General features: G+C 37.1%; 1 protein-coding gene across 4 annotated transcripts in view; it reads left to right on the top strand.

The window, feature by feature from the left end:
- The window catches only part of zfyve28 (zinc finger, FYVE domain containing 28), a 168721-nt gene that overhangs the window by 61842 nt on the left and 87390 nt on the right, over positions 1 to 19489 (top strand). For all 4 annotated transcript variants that reach the window (XM_059974166.1, XM_059974167.1, XM_059974168.1 and 1 more), the window contains exons 2-5: positions 365 to 505; positions 6498 to 6635; positions 7609 to 7811; positions 11733 to 11822. In XM_059974166.1, the coding sequence (XP_059830149.1) occupies positions 365 to 505; positions 6498 to 6635; positions 7609 to 7811; positions 11733 to 11822 (572 nt within the window). The remainder of the gene's footprint in view (positions 1 to 364; positions 506 to 6497; positions 6636 to 7608; positions 7812 to 11732; positions 11823 to 19489) is intronic.

Below are 19489 nucleotides of genomic sequence, written 5' to 3' on the forward strand. Positions count from 1 at the left end.
TCATTACTCAAATATTACTGAAATATTAAATACAGCACAACATGCAAATACAAATTAGGTCTGTATACAGTAGTTCTAGATTTAGTTTTGTGCTAGGTTCGCCATATCAGTATCCAAGTTTTAAATGGAAGTCTTCAGTCAAACTTGCTTTCTGCTTATAAAACATGGTTAGGAAGGTGTTCTTGTTGCAACATGAATTACAGCCCAATGGTTCTGTAAGCAGAGGTTTTTGGCTCACTGCACCCAAGGAGTTTTAATAATTTTGATGTAGGTTAAATATACTTGAACAAAATGTTGTTTTAACGTTCTCACTTCTGGTCCACTGACATTGTCATCTAACTGTGAATTTTGTTTGAAATCTTAGCGATCAGACCCCCAGTTGCTTGCACAGTTCTACTACGCAGATGAAGAACTAAATCAGGTTGCAGCTGAACTGGATAACTTAGATGGACGCAAGGACCCACAACGGTGTACGCTGCTGGTCAACCAGTTCCGATCTTGTCAGGTAATTGCTTGAAGTATGTTACTGATCAAGCTGTTTGTTATTTGTAATCTTATGACCTTCACCGTTGTTTTTCAAGTCTTGTGGTTGCTTTGATACTTGATCTCAGAACTGGATACTACAGGTGCTCTTGCCAAAATGGAACAGGGCTTCTGAGCAGGTGGATACCCACTACCCTGAAACTATGAAAACAATGAAAGATACATAATGTGACACCAACTAAATGAAGATCATCATTTAAATATAAAACCGAACTGAACCGAACTGTTTGATCAAGGAATGACGTCCTTTGAAATTATACAGCTGGTTGTCTACCCAAGACTTGCCCTCTTCTCATTGCAACTATCAGGGAGGAGGAACAGGACTCTAAAGACATACATTCAACATTTCAGGAACAGCTTTTCCCCTCTGCCAACAGATTTCTGAATGGACAATGAGCCTGTATATATTACTTAAACTTTTTTGTTTGTGTGTGTGTGTTATATATTTTTTCTTTACGTATTGCACTGTACTGTTGCCACAAAACATTAAATTTCATGGCATATGCAAGTGATATTAAACCTGTTTCTGATACTAATTTTGTCAGCTATCCCCAAGTAAATTTACTTGAATAAATAGCTTTCAATTCTTTGTATCAGAGAATAATTCTAGCTATTACTTGAGTGATCAAGGGTTGCAATTACAATTAATAATCAGGTATGAAAATTATCAGATGTGTTGTACTTATTTTTGCAGGTGCCTTGTGGACTCTGTTCCATTTTCAATCATTGATAACTCCACAGCATAGCTTCTCTCTGTGATTCAGCTACATATATTTGAAACAGATGAAAAACTTTGTTCTATGCTCGTCATAGTCTAAATTTTGCGTTTTTATTGAGTAAACCTTCTCTAAATTTTCAGAGGCAACTGAACTATTGGCAGTGTAATTATTGAAAGTGACATGGTTTGAAAATGTTTCTGTGGCCTTGCATATAACATAATAATGTGGTACATAAGATCATAATTTGAGTTTTTGCCAAGTTTCCGCAACTTGATGAAGTTGTTATTAAAAGGAGCAGATGGAGTTTTTTGCCCCATCAATAAATTTGGTTTTGAATCATATTACTAATTTATTTTCAAATTATGACCCAATGCATTATACTGCACGTGGAAGTTTCTCCAATGGATAGAGGTGCAATATGAAGTCTGCTTTAGTTGTTCATTTGTTTTTATTAAAAATAATCATTAGTCAAAATTTACATAGAGTGGGGCAGTAATTAAAGTTAGCATCATTATCCTACAAATTTTGAGTATACCTATACATATTTCAAAGGGGGTCCAGTAAACTTAATCCAGACAATGAGGTAATTTATTTCAGGAGGTACAATAAGACTAGGATTTAAATAGAAGAATATTAAGAAGCATATAGGGACCTCGGCATAAGTTCACAGATCCTTAACAATAATGGAAACTATAAGTTGGTGAGAAAAAGATATTAAATGCTTTATTTTATGTCAAAGCAGAGAATGACTAAGCAAGTAGGTTATGCTAGCAATGTAAAGAGCAGTTAGATCACAGCTTATGGCACAGTTTGATGACCATTTCAGTAGAAAGGTGCAGACAAGATGTGAGGAATGGAAAATTATAGCTGCAGAGGAAGCTGGGTAGGTTGGCTTTTTTATTTGAAAGGAAATGCTGAAGGAAAAGTTGATTGTAAAATATTACAAGGAGCCTGTGTAGAATATAGAAAAGGCCTACTTCCTCTTGATAATGGGTCATATCAGGGAGCATAGGTATAAGAAAAAAAAGTAGTTGAAGAGCCATGCTTTGTTATGCCATTGGAAGGTGAAATTTTTAACTTTTTTAACCAGCATATATGAACAGTATTTTTTCAAAAAGTCGTATCAGATTTGCCTTCAGTGATGGGTAGTTGCGGAATAAGTATTTTTGCTTATCTTTACTGATTGCAAATTCAACCACTGCGCTACCATCGTAATATAAACTCAAGTGGATGTTCTGTCTGTTGCTTACAGATTAATGTGTTGAAATAGCATCTTAAGTATTTAAAAAGACCGTTTGCAGGTGTTTGGTTGATAAATCATTTTCAATCACTGGGTTTCAAGTCAGAGTACGGACGCCCACACCTCTGTCTGAAGGTGTGTTTCATTGCTTCTGTGTTGTTGTGCAATACCAAGTGGTATGTAAGATATCAAAAGCATTTATTTGAAACTTGCAAATATCTGTTATCCTGTCCTCCTGCTATCACTCTGACACCTTTTGCACTGTTTATAATATGTTGTTGTCAACTAAATTCTGAAATGAAAGTTTTCAATTTCCTGCACTTTTGTCACTGGTAAAGTGGAATTTCTCACTTTGCTATCCTCTTAATTGGATTATCTGTAGTAATTTCTAATATTTCCATGATGTATTTCAGTATCTTTCTCTCTGTTTTGTATTCAGAAGTAACAGCTTTCTTCTGCAATGCTGCTGTCCACATTTTCCCCATGTGCCTTTTAACCTCTGCCCTCTCCATTTCTCTTATCACAGCACATTTCCCCAGGCAATCACAAAAGATGATAACATCCTGTCTTTGTCAATCCTCCCTTCACATCCATGTCTGCAAACATTCCTTACAGATGATGTTGTGATTTACTTGATCTTTGAATTTACCTTGAGGCATTGTGTACCTTGAAGCAAAAAATCATTGACAGTAACTTTGCAGGACCTAGGGGTATCCTAGTGGAATAACAAGAGTCTTCACTTCGAATATAGAATACAGCATGGGAATAGGTCTTTTGATCTACAATGTCTGCGACTGACTGTGAAGCCAAAGTAAACTTGTTCCATCTACCCTCATTGCTCTATATCCCTGTTCATGTACTTGACTAAATGCCTTTTGTATCTGCTTCCCCACCTCCCCTCAGTAAATTCCAAGCACCTGCTACTCTCTGTGTAAACAAAACAATAATTTGCCTTGTAAATATCCTTTAAATTATTCTCTCTCTGGCCATTTAAAGTTATACCCTCTATTATTAGACATTTCTCCCTCGGAGAATGGCGATGTCTCTGCCTCTCATAATTTTATGTGCTTCTATCAAGTTTCCCCTCTTGATCTCTAATGTGCAGCAAATATTATCCAAGTTTGCCCAACCTCTCCTTGTCGGCAATACTCTCCAATGCAGGTAGCATCCTCCTGCACCGCTCACATCTTTCTATGACGATGATTATCAGAATTGCATTCAGTATGCCAAATATGACTTCACCAAAGGTTCATGAAGTTGATTCTTGCTCACTCCCTCTCTAGCCTCTCTGCCTTTGTTTCCTGCACTGTTTAAACAAAGCTAAGGAACAGTGCTGCATTTGCCAGCTTTGGTTATCTTAGCCCTCAGGATTCAATAATGCATTTGATAGTATCAGATTTCAACATTTCTTGAGTTTCTCCTATTTCCTGCATTCATTCGTTTCCTCTCCTTCTAGTATTCCTGATTACATTAATCTTTTTTTACACCTCCAAATATGTCTTTAGTTAGATCGCTGGCAAATGATAAGAGTGTGTTCCCTCACTTCTGCCCCTCTGACCCTCAACACAGGTGCCCCCCAGGGCTGTGCACATAGCCCCCTCCTTTACTCTCAGTGTACCCATGACGCCACCCACAGCTCCAATCTGCTAATTAAATTTGCTGATGACACTACACTGATTGACCTAATCTCAAATAATAGTGAGGCAGCCTACAGAGAAGAAGTCATTATCCTGACACAGTGGTGTCAAGAAAATAACCTCTCCCTCAATGTCGCAAAAATAATGGAGCTGGTTGTGGACTACAGGAGGAATGGAGAGCAGCTAGCCCCTATTGACATCAATGGATCTGGGGTTGAAAGGGTAAACAGCTTTAAGTTCCTCAGCATAAACTTCACTGAGGATCTCACATGGTCTGTACACTCTGGCTGTGTGGTGAAAAAGGCACAACAGTGCTTCTTTCACCAGATGGTTGAAGTAGTTTGGAGTAGGCTCACAAATCCTAAGAACCCTCTACAGGGTGACAATTGAGAGCATCCTGACTGGCTGCATCATTGCCTGGTATGGGAGTGGTGCAGACAACCCAGTGCACCTGTAGATGTGAACTTCCCACTATTCAGGACATTTGCAAAGACAGATGTGTAAACAGGGCCTGAAAGATCATTGAGGACCCGAGTCACCCAAACACAAACTGTTCCAGCTGCTACCATCCAGGAAGTGGTACCGCAGCATAAAAGCCAGGGTCAATAGGCTTCGGGCAGCTTCTTCCACCAGGCCATCAGACTGCTGAATTCATGCTGATGCAATTGTATTTCTATGTTATATCTTACATAGTATTTATTATTAATTACTATAAATTGCACATTTAGACAGAGATGTAACGTAAAGATTTTTACTCCTCGTGTATGAAGAATGTAAGTAATAAAGTCAATTCAAATCGATTCTTCACTACCTTTCTCAGAACCAGGTTTACTATCACTGACATATGTTGTAAAATTTGTGGTTTTGCGGCGGCAGTATAGTGCAAAACGTAAAGTATACTGCAAATCATAAGAAATATTTTTTTTAAATCAAACAAGCGGTGTAAAAAAACAAACAGAAATAGTGAAGTAGTGTTCATGGGTTCATTGTCCTTTCAGAAATCTGATGGAGGGGAAGAAGCTGTTCCTTTCAATCAGTACTGCTTATCATTCAATTTCTCCCAGTTCATGAACATGTGAAAGAATGGGATTGAGTGTCTTAAAAGAGCGTAGTTGAATTGCTATCTCTTGTGTTATAAGTAAATGAGATTCATACCGGGATTCACAACCTAGGGTTTAAAAGACTAGTTTGGTTTCTTTGTCTACAACTGCTACCTGACCTGCTAAGTATTTCAAGCATTGTCTGTCTTTAACTTCAGATTTTTAGTGTCTACAAATAGGGTGTGCTGAATATGTTTGACCAAAGAATTATCTTCTTCCTTTTGATAAGTTCTTCAAAAGGAAGAAAATTGCAGAGCTTAAGGAACAGGAGGGCAGGTGAGACTAGCTTTAATACCTTTGCTAACACTGGTAGATACTTGGCAGACTACTGTTTGCATTATCTGTGATAACATGAAAATCTGCCTTGTTCACTGAACACCCAGGGATGTTCCAGCCAGTGTAGCTTTGTAACTCCAGAATCACTAGTTAATTGGTTCACACATGTGTGCTGTTGATGTATTGCTTGTGATTTTGGTAAACCTTGACCCAAAACTGTTACAAGGTGTTCAGTGGTGGCAAAGCTGCAGAGGAATGTAGGTGTTCTGTGGCTTGCAGTCAGAAGTTTCAACAGTATAAAAGGCTGTTAGCTGAATCACATCTGAAACTCCGAACTGTGGAACCAAATGAGTAGTGGGATGTGGAGTGTTTCCTGAAGAGTTGCGGAGGCATAAACACCCTTGGGTACTGAGTAAAGTATGAAATTGCCATGTGAAGACTCGTATGTTAACAAAAAGCAATAACTGGAAATGTAATTGACCAACGTGACTTGTATGAATTGTCCTGATGAAGGGTTTCGGCCTGAAACACTGTCTCTGTATTCCTTTCCATAGCTGCTACCTGACCTGACCAACATTTTGTGTGTGTATGTGTCTCGATTTACAGCGTTTGCAGAATCTCCTGTTTCTGAATTGACCTACAGGTTTACTTCTGGTCTAGCAAGGACACATTTGGCTGAGTTGCCTGCTGTGTTGTAAATTTCTGCTTCTACAAACATGACGTCACAACCTGTAGAAGTGTTTCAAATGTATTCTAAACAACCTCTTGTACAGAATTATTGCTTTGAAATTTTAAGTGACAGCATTGTATTTTTCTCGTGACCTTTTTAACCTCAGCCAAACATATTACATTATATTTTAAGATCAGGACAGACTAATATGATCGTGTCAGAATTTGTAATTGGCCTCCTTCAACAGATTTCTTAATGGTTTACCTTAAACCATTTTGAATTCCCTGAATTCTTTCTCTTTTTATTAATTAGGATAATGTGTTAAATATAATAAACCAGATCATGCAGGAATGCATTCCAAATGAACGAGCAAATAGGGATTTCTGTGTGAAGTTTCCAGAGGAAATACGGCATGATAATCTGGGAGGACAGCTTTGGTTTGGAGCTGAGGTAAGCTGTGTTTGATGTTTTCTTCTCTCAGTACCTCAGTAAACTGTCTGCATATTAGTTTTGGTTCATGTGCACAAAAATGCATTATTCAAGAAATAACTTCATCATTTAATTATGCTCATTTGCTTAATTCAGTAATCTCCCAAATGGGGTAAATTGCAACTGAAAAAGATTCTTCTAATTTGCAAGTGCATTTGCCATCTTGTATTGTTTCCAGTTTCTCTGCCCTACAGTCCCTTGAAGCTATATTAGCTTGAATCAATTAAATATATGAGACCCCCTTTTTATTGGGCATCTCTAGAAATGGTGTGTGAGCCCCTCACTAACGGCCACTGGACTCCGTGGCGAGGAAACCGCCATCCTTGGGCTCCGTACGTCTAGGGTGTATATGACTGGTTCTGCCAAATCTTGAGATTGGGATGTCTAGCCCACCCAAACCCCAGTTTGTGTGAATACTGTGTGATTTACTGCCCCATGCAATTGCCCGTCGGAATGAAATAACAAATCACACACTGCAAACAATTAAAAAGTATATTTATGATTGTTAACTTAACCAACGAGTTAGTAAAGAAATAAAAAAAACTAAAAGGGCCTATTATAATTAAACAGTCAAATGTGCACAGGTTGGAGCTCAAATCTTCCAAAAAACATTCACTGATCCTTGGTAGACTTCTGCGCCTTGGGTTCCATTGAATTGCGCATTCCTACCAGATTGAATCTTACAGCTGGTTATCTCTAGCTTCTCTCCTCATTTCCCCAGGCAAAGACCTTGACTAACCTTTTTGTCCCTCACAAAACCACTCCCCCAGCATTCTCTCAAACCTTCACCTAGTTCCACCATCCTGATTGGATGACACACATATAGGGTCATCTTAAAGAAACTGCAGAAAACAATTCAGTCATTACTTAGTGATTTGTTTTAAATTTGAGGATTAATTTTAATATTTCTACTGTTCATTTCTTTTAAATCCAGTGTTTAGCTGCTGGTTCAATTATCATGAACCGTGAAATAGAGAGCATGGCAATGCGACCTTTGGCCAAAGATTTAACCCGCAGCCTAGAAGAAGTACGAAATGTTATCCGTGACCAGTGCCTGAGAGACTTGAATGCCTATACTGACAAAATGAAGGAATCCCTCAAACAATTTGATGGCTTGTTTGCAGAATTTGAACTATGGTAAATCTTGATGCATGCACTGTTATCAGAATGCTCTTATGTTCTATCCCATTTCTTTCCATATCAAATTTTGAGCAGGTTTTCATACTTATAAGGCAAGTTGTCTTAAATGTAGCTTTTCAAGTTCTAGCTTAGTTTATTGTCATTCAACTATATATGTATATACTGCCAAATGAAACAATGTTCCTCTGGATGAAGGTGCACAATACAGTACTTACAACTGAAATACTGGTTCAGTGGTTTTGGTTTTCCTGAGTAAGTAGTACCTGAAGTATTTGTTCTTAGTGATTGAATCTATAGACATTTAAGTTAGTAGACAACATTACTGACACAAAAGTGGGAGCTTTGCAAAATAGTAATGCAGAGCCGCAAAGTAAGAGGACATGAGAAAGGTTTAGGAAATTGAGAGATGGTTGAAAAATATTATGGAAAAAAACATGTGTTTTAATAATGCTAAAGGATGTCAATGAATAAAGAGTTCAAATGTGTGATTAAAATATATTGAAAGTAAACATCGTGACTGTAAAAGAGGGTAGTAGATGAATGAAATGGATACCACCTAGCAGGCAAATAGTTCAGCACGGACTAGATGGGCTGAAAGGCCTATTTCGGTGCTTTTGTGTTCTGTTGCTTGACCTACTGAGGCAATAATTGGCTAAAGTTTGAATACTGTGTGCTGTTTCCAGTGTTTCAAAAACAACACTAAAATTATGTCTGCAATAGTTTTAGCAAGAAGGCTGGGAAGGAAAGCTTTCATTGCAATAGCAAATTTACAATAAATGTATATATCTACTGAATTAGGGGGGCTTTGAAAGCCTGTTTTCTTGAAGAAATTATTGACAAAACACTAATTTTAATTTATTGCTCTGAGTGGGTCTTCAAACAAGTAAATTGTTACATTAAATGCTTTAGTATAAAGACTAATTGGCACAGAAACCTTGGATCTGTTGATGAAAAGCCAAGAAATGTTTTAAGATGGGAAAGATGTTTAGTTATTGGAGGGTCAGAAGTTGGGGAGAGGGAGAATAATCTCCTTACTCTCTTATCAAAAAGCATGCACCAATAAATCGGGCTGAATGGCTTTCTCCTTTACTCTGTGTGTCTCAGCTTTCTACAGAAACTTGACTGTGAATATTGGCAAGTCTTTAACTGATGAGGAATAAGGGAGTCTTATGATACCAAGATATAGATCTCACTGCTTTCTTTTGAACCTCCACCATCCAAATTTTCCCTTGGGATTGCTAGTTGCTCAGGCAACAATCACCAATTTGGTTCTAATTGTGTGAAGATAACTGACACAATGCAACCCACAAGTCCTACCTACCACCTTCATCGCTTGACTCAGTAGATAAGCTATTAAGCTTGTTGATGAAACCCAGTTGTTTGATTTATTTTTTAAAAATTTGTTAAAGGAAGCCATATACATGGACTTACTAATCATATTTCTAAAAATCTCAAGGTCAGCATATGATGGTTAATATGAGAACTTGAAATTGATCTAGTTATCACTCTTGCTTGACTAATTCAGGCAAGATGTTCTGAATATATCTATATCCTTCGATTTTTATCCTCCAAATTTTAACTAGTATGATTATAGGCTAATAGAGCTTTAGATTGAAATGATTTTTATTGCAAGAGATTTGATCCTTGTCGATTCTGTCAGAACTTAAGTATCAATTTAAGCAAGTGAAATGAAACCAGAAGGGTATGGAAGTACATTAAAATCTGTAGAAGCAGACCTCTGCAGAAATGAATGCCACCTGCTCTATATGTTAAGGTTTTATAATAAACTTTTGGGGTAAAAAGGCAACATTGGTTCATTTTATTGAGACCCAAAGGCCTGGGACATTAAAAACAATGATTTCAGCTCTCATATGACTAATTGAGGGATTTTAAAATCCTTTTGATTTTAAAAAAAGACTGATGGTAGCCATGTTTCTGGATTGCTATTTTAAATAAACATCTTTCTGATCCACTAATCTGCAACCTTTGTCTGGCCTATACATGACCCCAAAACTCCTGGCAATTGCCCTGGCTGAACAAGAATCTTCAAAACTTGCACCCTGAACACAGCTCAAGGGTGCAGGAACATGAGTGCCACAGTATGGCTTCTTCAGCTAGTGCTCACCATTCAGTCAGATCATGACTGATCTGACCTTGGCCTCAGCTAAATGTCGCTTTCTGTTCTCCATGGTCAAAATCTTTTTTGTCTCTGGTTTGTACAAGGTCCATGATTTGGTCTCCAGGGCTTCCTGTGGTAGAGAATTCTGAAGATGAAGTGTACTTTATACTGACATTATGCTCTCTTTTTCTGTAATGGACCCCAATGCAATCTCTAGGATTAACATGCCGGAGAACCAGATTTGTATTCCAACATATCTAATTGATATACCTGACATATTAATGTGGAATTAGTATTATAGGTATTATTAGTAATAATGACAAACTTCTTCCCCCACCTGGCTCCATCTGTCCATCAGTCCTGTCTCACCTGTGTCCACCTATCACTTGCCAGTTGCTGCCTTGCCCTAACCCCTTACCTCTTGATGTGGACTGTCCCCCCTCCCTACCCACGTTCTCAGTTTTGATGCAGGGTCTTTACCTGTTTATATCAACTATCCCCAAGCCTCCACAGATCCTGCCTGACTCAGTGTTTTGCTACAGAAACTGTGTACCTTTGCTGCACTTTGTGACTTTGGGGTTACACTTTGTTTAAATCTCTTGAATTGTTACTGTTGGGTTCTTGGAGTTGTAAACCTGATTTCTTCTGTCACTTGCTATATTTTGTTCCTCCAATATCAATCCCTGTTTTTCTGGGGAATCATCAGTTCTTTCTCTTGCATCAATGTTACCTTTATTTGCAACCATGTTCTTGCCCCAACCAACCAACCAGCCAGAATCCAGTTTGTTTGTCCTTCCTTAAAGCGTCAAATGCCTTAGTATAATCAGAATCAGGTTTATTATCACGGGCATGTGTTGTGAAATTAATATGCCACATCTCTCAACATGCTCATGATGTTAGGGAAAACTCATTAATGCCATTACATTTTCTACCTTTGCAAGAATGAATTCAGTCAGAATGTCCTCAGCTTCATCAACTGGAATGTCTTCGCATCCCTCAATTTTATCTTCGCCCCTCACTTTTCCTTCTGCCGTTCTTTAAAGCCCTGTCGAAATTTGCCACGGGGTGGAAGTGTTACTGTTCTGTGAATGTTAGATAAAGGGGTCCAACAAAGGCAATCTGCTGTTGAGATCGGAGTTTAGAATTTGGAAATATGAAGTTATGGTACCAGAATGGTGGTGTTCTCTACTGGTCTGAATAGAATGACCATTCTAAAAAAAAACTTATCTGTTGAAGTCTTTGGGTTGTTTCTAGTTTATGGGTTTTACTTTAGAAGATGGGAGAACTGTGGTTTTCAGATTGGGTATAACATTGAGATGAGATTATAGCTACTATTTTGAGGGAATTGGAATCAAAATAACCCAGAGCATTCTTGTCCATGAAAGGCTGAAAGATATAAAAAAAATTGAGTCTGATGTGTAACATGAGTCAAATGCTCCAAAGCAATGATACTTTGTTGCAAATGAGAGGCTTAAGTTAAGATATATCAGTAGATGAAGCACAAACCTGAGGAGATCTGCAGATGCTGGAAATTCAAGCAACACACACAAAATGCTGGTGGAATGCAGCAGGCCAGGCAGCATCTTACACCAGCATTTTGTGTGTGTCAGTAGATGAAGGTTCTCTTAATATTGGACTTGATTGAAGGAGGAGTTAAATTTACTCAAAAATATATAATGGTGTTGAATAAAAGGAAGAAAAGTATCGTATCCTTCTCAGCTGTATTTTCCTTAAATCAATGTCAGCTCTTTTTTGCAAATTAATATAAAAAATACACATTATTATGGCTTCTCTTTCAGTTATGTGTCTGCCATGGTACCTGTGAAATCTCCTAAAGAGTATTATGTACAGCAGGAAGTCATTGTTCTCTTCTGTGAAACAGTTGAAAGGTAAATTTTAAAAAAACCATACACTCCCATTCAGTATGGAATGTTATTTTTTACAGATACCCATAAGATTGTTGATATAAGCAAAAATAAAATTATTTTGTTACTATTGTGTACATTTGTCAAGTTTGATTAACATATGTCTTCCAGGAAGGGAACCCTTCATATTTAGCAAATGCATTTATCTTCTGTCAGCTTGCTCATCTGAAAGTTCTGAAGTATTTTACAAGTGGCACTACTAATTCAGTTTACTGGAACTGATTAGTGCTGCCTTTCTGATGGATATGTTAAGTATTTGTGAGGTGTTGATTTTAATGCATTTTTAAGTTTGAGGGTTTATGATTTCCACTGCCTGCACTGAATAGTGACTAAGTAGAATGTCTCGGAGAAGATTAACATTTCAGAAAGAATGTTCAGACAATGTTAGCTTAAATTCTCTACTGCTGCATTTGAGATTAGATAGGAGGAATTGACTCCCAGCCAGTGCTGTTGCCCAGTTCAAACTAGAATGAACTGTATTTCAGACAAATACCTAGTGCCCTAGTTCGTTTTGTTTGGCCTTTTCAATGATGAAATATTGTGTTTAAACAATATGCTTGTAGCCCAAAGGGAAAAGGCAGAGCTCATAGTTTCAACAATATCACATCTTCTTGCTCAACTCTCCTACATGGTGAAACCAATCATAAATTACTTTAGTACATAAGCTTTCTTTGTTCCCAGTGCAACAATGCTGAACTCCTCATGTATTAATACTTCCTTTGAAGAGCATATAGTATGGTTTTAAGAAATGTGTCACCTAGTGGGCAGCAGGGTTGTATATGCACTTCTCTTAAGTATATAATTTAACAGCACTAGTGAACCAGGTTCATTCCTGCTGCTGTCTGTAAGGAGTTTGTTCCGTTGGTAACTGTGTGACTTCAGTTTCCTCCCACATTCCAAAGACGACGTACAGGTCATTAGGTTAATTGGTCATATGGATGCAGTTGTACAGTGTGAGTTCGTTGGGCCAGAAGGGTCTGTTACTGTGCTGTACCTCTAGGTAAATATGAACTGCTGAAACTATCATTTGTTTGTAATGTTTAACACTTGAGGAAACTGGTTTCTGTTTCATTGGAACTGTGGGTAAGTAAGGCTTCTGTTGTGATTGCATTGCAGCTTATTACTGATGTGTGAAGATTAAGTTATTTTGGGAGGAGAGGAATTGGGAGAAACATAATTTTTTTTGTTCAGAAAGATTTGTGGTTAGTCACTTCCCTGGCATTTAAATTGAGTATGGTCATTTATGAGGAAAGTTACTCTGGTGTATTAAATATTAAGCTTCTTATACTGTAAACTCCTTTTAACTCCTTTATTTTCCCTTTACAATGTGCGACTGACTAGAGAACATTTCTTTATCAGATTTATTTCTTTTGGTAACATTGAATATCTCAGCAGCTACTATCACATTTCAAAAGATGGGCAGCATGCAGGTTATGAAGTCAAATCAATTCCCATGTTAGCACTATTGATTTAGGGGCCGGTATCTAGAATAATATTTAACGTGGTGGTTCTGAAATAGCAAGGTAGCTGAGATGAAAGGTAATGTAGTGATGATTTCAATTGGGGGGGGGGAATGGTATTTTAATGCTTGAACAGATGTCATGGGTAGCCAGATGTGACTTAGACTCTGAAGCTTCAAAAGAATAATGTACTGCCCAGGAATCATTTAAAAAGTATGATGTGCAAACAAATGATCGTTCCCACCAACAATCGGCTAAAAGTCAGAATAGAATGGACAAAACAAAATTCAATTTACATTTTCTTTTGTGTTCTCAAAATTTGAGCAACCAACTCATCAGCAAAGTTCAAATTACAAAATAAAAGCACTAGCCATGCATCTTTATTTTAATTGAAACCATATATTAATCTTGATTTGGGCTTTGGAGTGCTCCTGATCTTTTGCATGAGATTATTATGGAAGTTTGGGAGGTCAAATTGACTTCAGTGTAAAATTTTCTCCAAAACACCATGTTAAACCGCAGACCATTTGCCCTCCCAAATGTACACAAAATGGAAGGAGAAGAACTAACTGCAGGATAGTTATTGATTGGGTTAATTGTAATTGAACAGGATAACATCATTGATTATAACAAACAGCCTTGTATTCTCCAAGGACTTGAGGATAGTGCCCAAGATATCTATATCTGTACATGAGCCAAGAGTTTGAATGAGTATTCTACTAGAAGAGAATTTTCAAATTCCAAATCACCCTTTCAAGTCAATTAAACCAAGCTGTTGATTATTATACTAATGCCTGTTCTTCAAGATCTGGTTCCCACCAATCACCTTTCTAACCTGTAATTAAAGAATTCGTAAGTCTGATACATTATACCAGGCTATCAGACCATTGAGGCAAATTGCTATTAAGGTTTTGATCTAAATCTCACAACTTTTGTAGGAACCTTCTTGCTTTTAACTGGGATATTTTTTGATCCTACACCAGTTTTCAAATCGTTGCTGTATCTTCTGCCCCAATTGCATCAGGAAGATTAAACAATCTTTCTGATTGTTTATTCCAGGCTTGTCTATTCTTGTCTTCCCCCGTCAGTTCATTCAAAGCTGTATTTCATCTGCCTCCTGTGGTCATCATTTCACCCACCGCTGACTTCCTGACCAGCAATAATGACCAGCCTCTGAAGACTCACATTTCAGTTCTTACTTTAATGTTGGCATAATTTGACTGACACAATCTTCCCTTTTTACTCTGCTATTATGTATGTCCCACTTGGAATATTTCATGTCCAACCATTTGTGCAATTATAATCAGTTTAGTAAATTATATTTTATTAGTGGAACAGAACTTAATTACCCATGCTTCTACTAACATTTGCACTTTCAAATATCTGTTGAGGACAGAGCTAAGTAAACAAATTGTCTTGTTATTTATATAATAATTGTTACTTTGACAGTCACATAGCACAGGACCAGATGAAATAATACTTAAGTGTCTCCTTTCCATCTTAATTTGTTTTGAAAGGTTCAGCTCTGAATCTGGTGCTCTTTGACACTCTGGGGTAAGAATTTCCGATAACTTTTTGGTCAGTTTTTTGATTCTTCTTGAGTTCTGCATTCTTGCAAACGTTTGATGTCTATAAGGAGATGGTATTTTATTCCTGTGACTCAATGGGTTTCCTCCAGATATTACTGTTCCCTCTCACTATACAGGTTAGTAGGTTAATTGGTCATGTGGGTTGTTGGGCTAGAAGGACCTAATACTGTGCTGTATCTTTAAATTTAAAAAAACTTTTTTTTCACCACACTCTCCAAAACAACTGGGTCTGGAATTAATAAAAATGAATGCTGATTTTCCAGATTTTTCAGTAATTGCTGCACTTTGGAAAATTCTGAATATGATTTAAGCATTCTGAATATTCTGAATATATATTTAAGAATGTTATGTTGTATATTGAATTTTAAAAGAATTAAGAAGCAAGCATATTTTAAATTTTAAAAAGACAAACAAATTGTACCTGGCAGAATTAATTTTTTTGAAGACCCTGGATTACAAATGTTTATTTGAGTTTTAGGAGATATCTGAAAGTTTGCAAAGATGCTTTTTGTTTGAAATACTCTTAAATTAAATATAGATTATTTACATGGCCAAGAAATTGAACAGGAAGAGATTGAGTCTTGAATTTATGGACTGGTTAGTGGGTTGACTGATTGTCAAAGCTTTTGTCTTACAAAGATTTATGTTGTGGCCGCAATTACTCATAAACTACTTGCAGGGTGAAGAAATACCACATAGCCATGTTTTCCATTACAAAGACTGGCATCTCTGAGAGAATTAAACTGAAAAGGGAATTGTAGATTGTTTCACAAATTAATTTGACTAAAAGCATTAAAGGATATGGGACAAAGTCAGATGTGAGTACATTATGGATCAGTTCACTGGCAGCTGTTCATAAAAGACCACAATGCCAGTACTTTGTTTAAGCTCATTGCAGGCTTTGCATAATTGCACATAGTAATACTTAAAATATTGTAGCATATTTCCTTTCCTTCATGTGTTATGTCTTTGGAAGTATAGTCAGTTTTCTTGATTATTTTTCCATAGATGCACTCCTTTCTGATGATTGTTTCTACATAGTTAAAGACCTTGGTGTTTAGCTCCATCTTTGCTTTCCATTGAGTTGTTCATCTACTTATGTAATCTCTATCCTTTCTTAATTATTTTGAATTGTAAATTGGTTCTATAATTTTGATTATATCTATTATGCCCATGTCAAAATATCTTAACTAGAAAACTAAAGAGGGCCTTTGAGCCTTGTTACAATCCACTTCCTACAAATTAAAAATAAAATGCATTTGCATACAACTAGAAAATAAGAGTCTCTGTGGGACATAATTAAAAATAAAATCAATTTACTTTTCATTCTTGCCTACTGTTCCACAGTTCATTTATCTGTGTTGCCATCCTTCTTTCTATGTTGTTTGACAACTGTGATTTTCCTCAAATTCCAAAATCTATTTGATCAGAAATTGATGGATCTTGACTACTTTTCCTTAGCTGTGGATAATTAATTTAAAAAATCCCTGTAATATTACTCATTGTTGTTTATAAATCTCTTCTCAACGTTATTCCATTTATTTCTTGTTGAATTGCACTTACTATACATAGTAAAACCAGCCTCCTCTCTAACCATGCTCCTTCAGTAAAGCAGCCAGTGTAATCAAAGACCTCCCTCACTCCAGGTATTGGGCAGAAGATAGAAAATCCTTGGACATTACTGCCAGCCTCAAAAACAGCTTGAATCCCAGATTTGAACAGATAATATAGGATAATATAGAATATTGGCTTGACAATCTAGATAGCTATCTTTACCTGCACTGCACTTTTTAATAGCTTTTACACATTTTTCCACATTGTTATTATTTTACTTCATTCTAACTCAATGCACAGTGTAATGATTTGATTGTATGAAGAGTGTGCAGCACAAGATTTTCACTGTATTTGGTACATGTGACAACAATAAAACAAAACCAATGTTTTATCTTGGACATTTTTTCCATCACTGTTGTGAAAATGTTTGCATTCATCATTTTTTATTTCATCACAGACAAACTAATTTCCCACATAGACTTCCATTTTTCTTTATCTACTTTTAATGTGAATCAGTGGATGAATTTGTGGTAATTCAGTGAACATAGAACAGTACAGCTCAGGAACAGGCTCTTCGGCCCATGATGTGTGTGCTGACCTAAACCCTTCTGCGTGTGATCGATACTTCACCATTCCATGCATGTTCACATGCCTGTCTAAATGCCTCTTTTAAAAAGCCACCATTGTGTCTGCTTCCAGAATCATTCCAGCTGCATTTTCCAGACATCCACCTGGAATGCACTGCCTGAGGTGTTGGTAATGGTAGCTTTGGTAGGTGTTGGTAATCTGTTAGAAACTTCTAACAGATGTTTAGATAGGCACATGAATGCGAGAAAAGTGGAAGTATATGGATAGTGTGTAGGCAGAAGAGATTAGCTAGCCATTTGATTACTAATCTAGTTTGGTGCAACATTGTGGGCTGTAAGGCCTGATCCTAAGGCTTAAAAGTCTTTGATCTGCATACCGATCTACATTAAGGAACAAACTTGCACCACTCATCTGCTTTTAAACTTTCCCAATTTCACCTTCAAGCTCAAGCCTTATAGTATTTGATATTTCTTCCTTGGGGGAGAAAGACTGATTATCTACTCTTACTATTTCCTCAGTTTTATAAACTTTTATCAGATCACATGTCAGTCTCCAAAGAGGTTATTGCTTTAATGTGAGGGGGTTAAGTTTAAAAGAGAGGTGCAAGGCAAGGTTTTTGTGTTAAGTGCCTGGAGTGAACTGCCAGAGAAGTTGAAGAGAACAGATTATTGACATTCAAGTGATTTTTAGAAGGGTGTATGAAAATTCAGTTGGGATCATGTTCAGATAAAATAAATTATTTTAATTCAGCATCATGTTTGACATAGATATCATGGGCTGAGAGGCTTGTAGCTGTGCTGTACTGTTCCATGTTGGAGATAACTTTTTAACTCAAGATTTAATTTAACAGGGAACTTTGAAGGAAGATTGGCTATTTTTGGATATCAGACATAAAGAGTTGTTATTAAGTGTATATTATGAAGTTGAGCCAAATGACTGAGAATTACAGGCTGCAGTAGAAGGAAATGTTGAGCAGCTGCGAGAAAGGATATGACATTAAAAGTTCAGTTTGAAGAAAAATGGGTAGCTGATTTGTGAACTAACTGATTAACGGTGATCCCGCATCAATGACAAGACTTAAACATTTGTTTTGGGGCTTAAGACCCAGCTTTGATATCATCAACAAATAACCAGAATTACAAAGGAAGCCAGATTTCTAAAGGATCCAGGAGTGCAAATCAGTGAGAAAGCAATCTATGATGAGATAGGGGTATCAAAGGGAAAAGGGGTGAACAAGGACCAGTCTAAAGAGGGGAAAGGACAGACTACCACCATTACATAAGTGTACAGCAGTTACAAATTTTATCAGAATCAGGTTTAATATCACTGGCATATGTCATGAAATTCACTGTTTTATAGCAGTACATTGCAATATGTACATAATAAAAAAGCTAAATTACAGTAACAAATATACAGTGTCTTTAAAAAGTATTCACCCTGCTTGGAAGTTTTCATGTTTTATTGTTTTTTTTCCTGATAAACTGAAAAAGGCTCTTGTGTCAAAATGAAAACAGATCTCTACAAAGGGACCTAAGCTAATTACAAATATAAAACACAAAATAATTGATTGCCTAATTACTCATTCCCGTCAAGTTAGAATTTAGCACCTTTGGCAGCAATTACAGCCTTGAGTCTGTATGGCAAGGTCTTACTCTGCAATTTTTCCTTGTTTTGTCCAAAACTGCTCAAGCTCTGTCAGATTGCATGGGGATCGTGAGTGAACAGCCCTTTACAAGTCGAGTCACAAATTCTCAATTGGATTGAGGTCTGGTCTCTGACTTGGCTACTCCAGGATATTCACTGTATTGTTTGTTAGTCATTCCTGTGTAGCTTTGCCTTTATGCTTGGGGTCATTGTCTTGCTCGAAAATAAATCTTCACCCGAGTCGCAGTTCTTTTGCAGACTGCATGAGGTTTTCCTCCAGAATTTCCTTGTATTTTGTTGCTTTCATTTTTCCCTCTACCTTCACAAGCCTTTCAGGGCCTGGGTCAGAGAAGCATCCCCACAGCACGATGCAGCCACTGCCATGCTTCACAGTAGGAGTGATTTTTTTTGATGATGTGCCATGTTTGGATTATGCTAAACATGGTGTTTAGTCTGATGGCCAGAAAGCTCAATTTTGGTTTCATCAGACTATTGAACCTTCTTTTAACTGACATCAGAATCTTATACATGGCTTCTGGCAAACACGAACTGAGATTTCATGTGAGTTTTTTTTTCAAACAGTGTTTTCTCTTTGCTACTCTCCCATGAAGTTGCGACTGGTGAAGCACCCTGGTAACTGTTGCTTTATGTGCAGACTCTCCCACCTCAGCCTCTGAAGCTTGTAACTCCTGCAGTGTTGTCATTGATCTTTGTGTCCTCCTTCACTGGTCATCTTTTTAAGTGGTCACTCAGTTTTTGAGGATGGCCTGCTCTAGGCAGATTTATAGTTGTGTAT

Source organism: Hypanus sabinus, chromosome 7, assembly GCF_030144855.1.
Source record: "Hypanus sabinus isolate sHypSab1 chromosome 7, sHypSab1.hap1, whole genome shotgun sequence".
Classification (NCBI taxonomy): domain Eukaryota; kingdom Metazoa; phylum Chordata; class Chondrichthyes; order Myliobatiformes; family Dasyatidae; genus Hypanus; species Hypanus sabinus.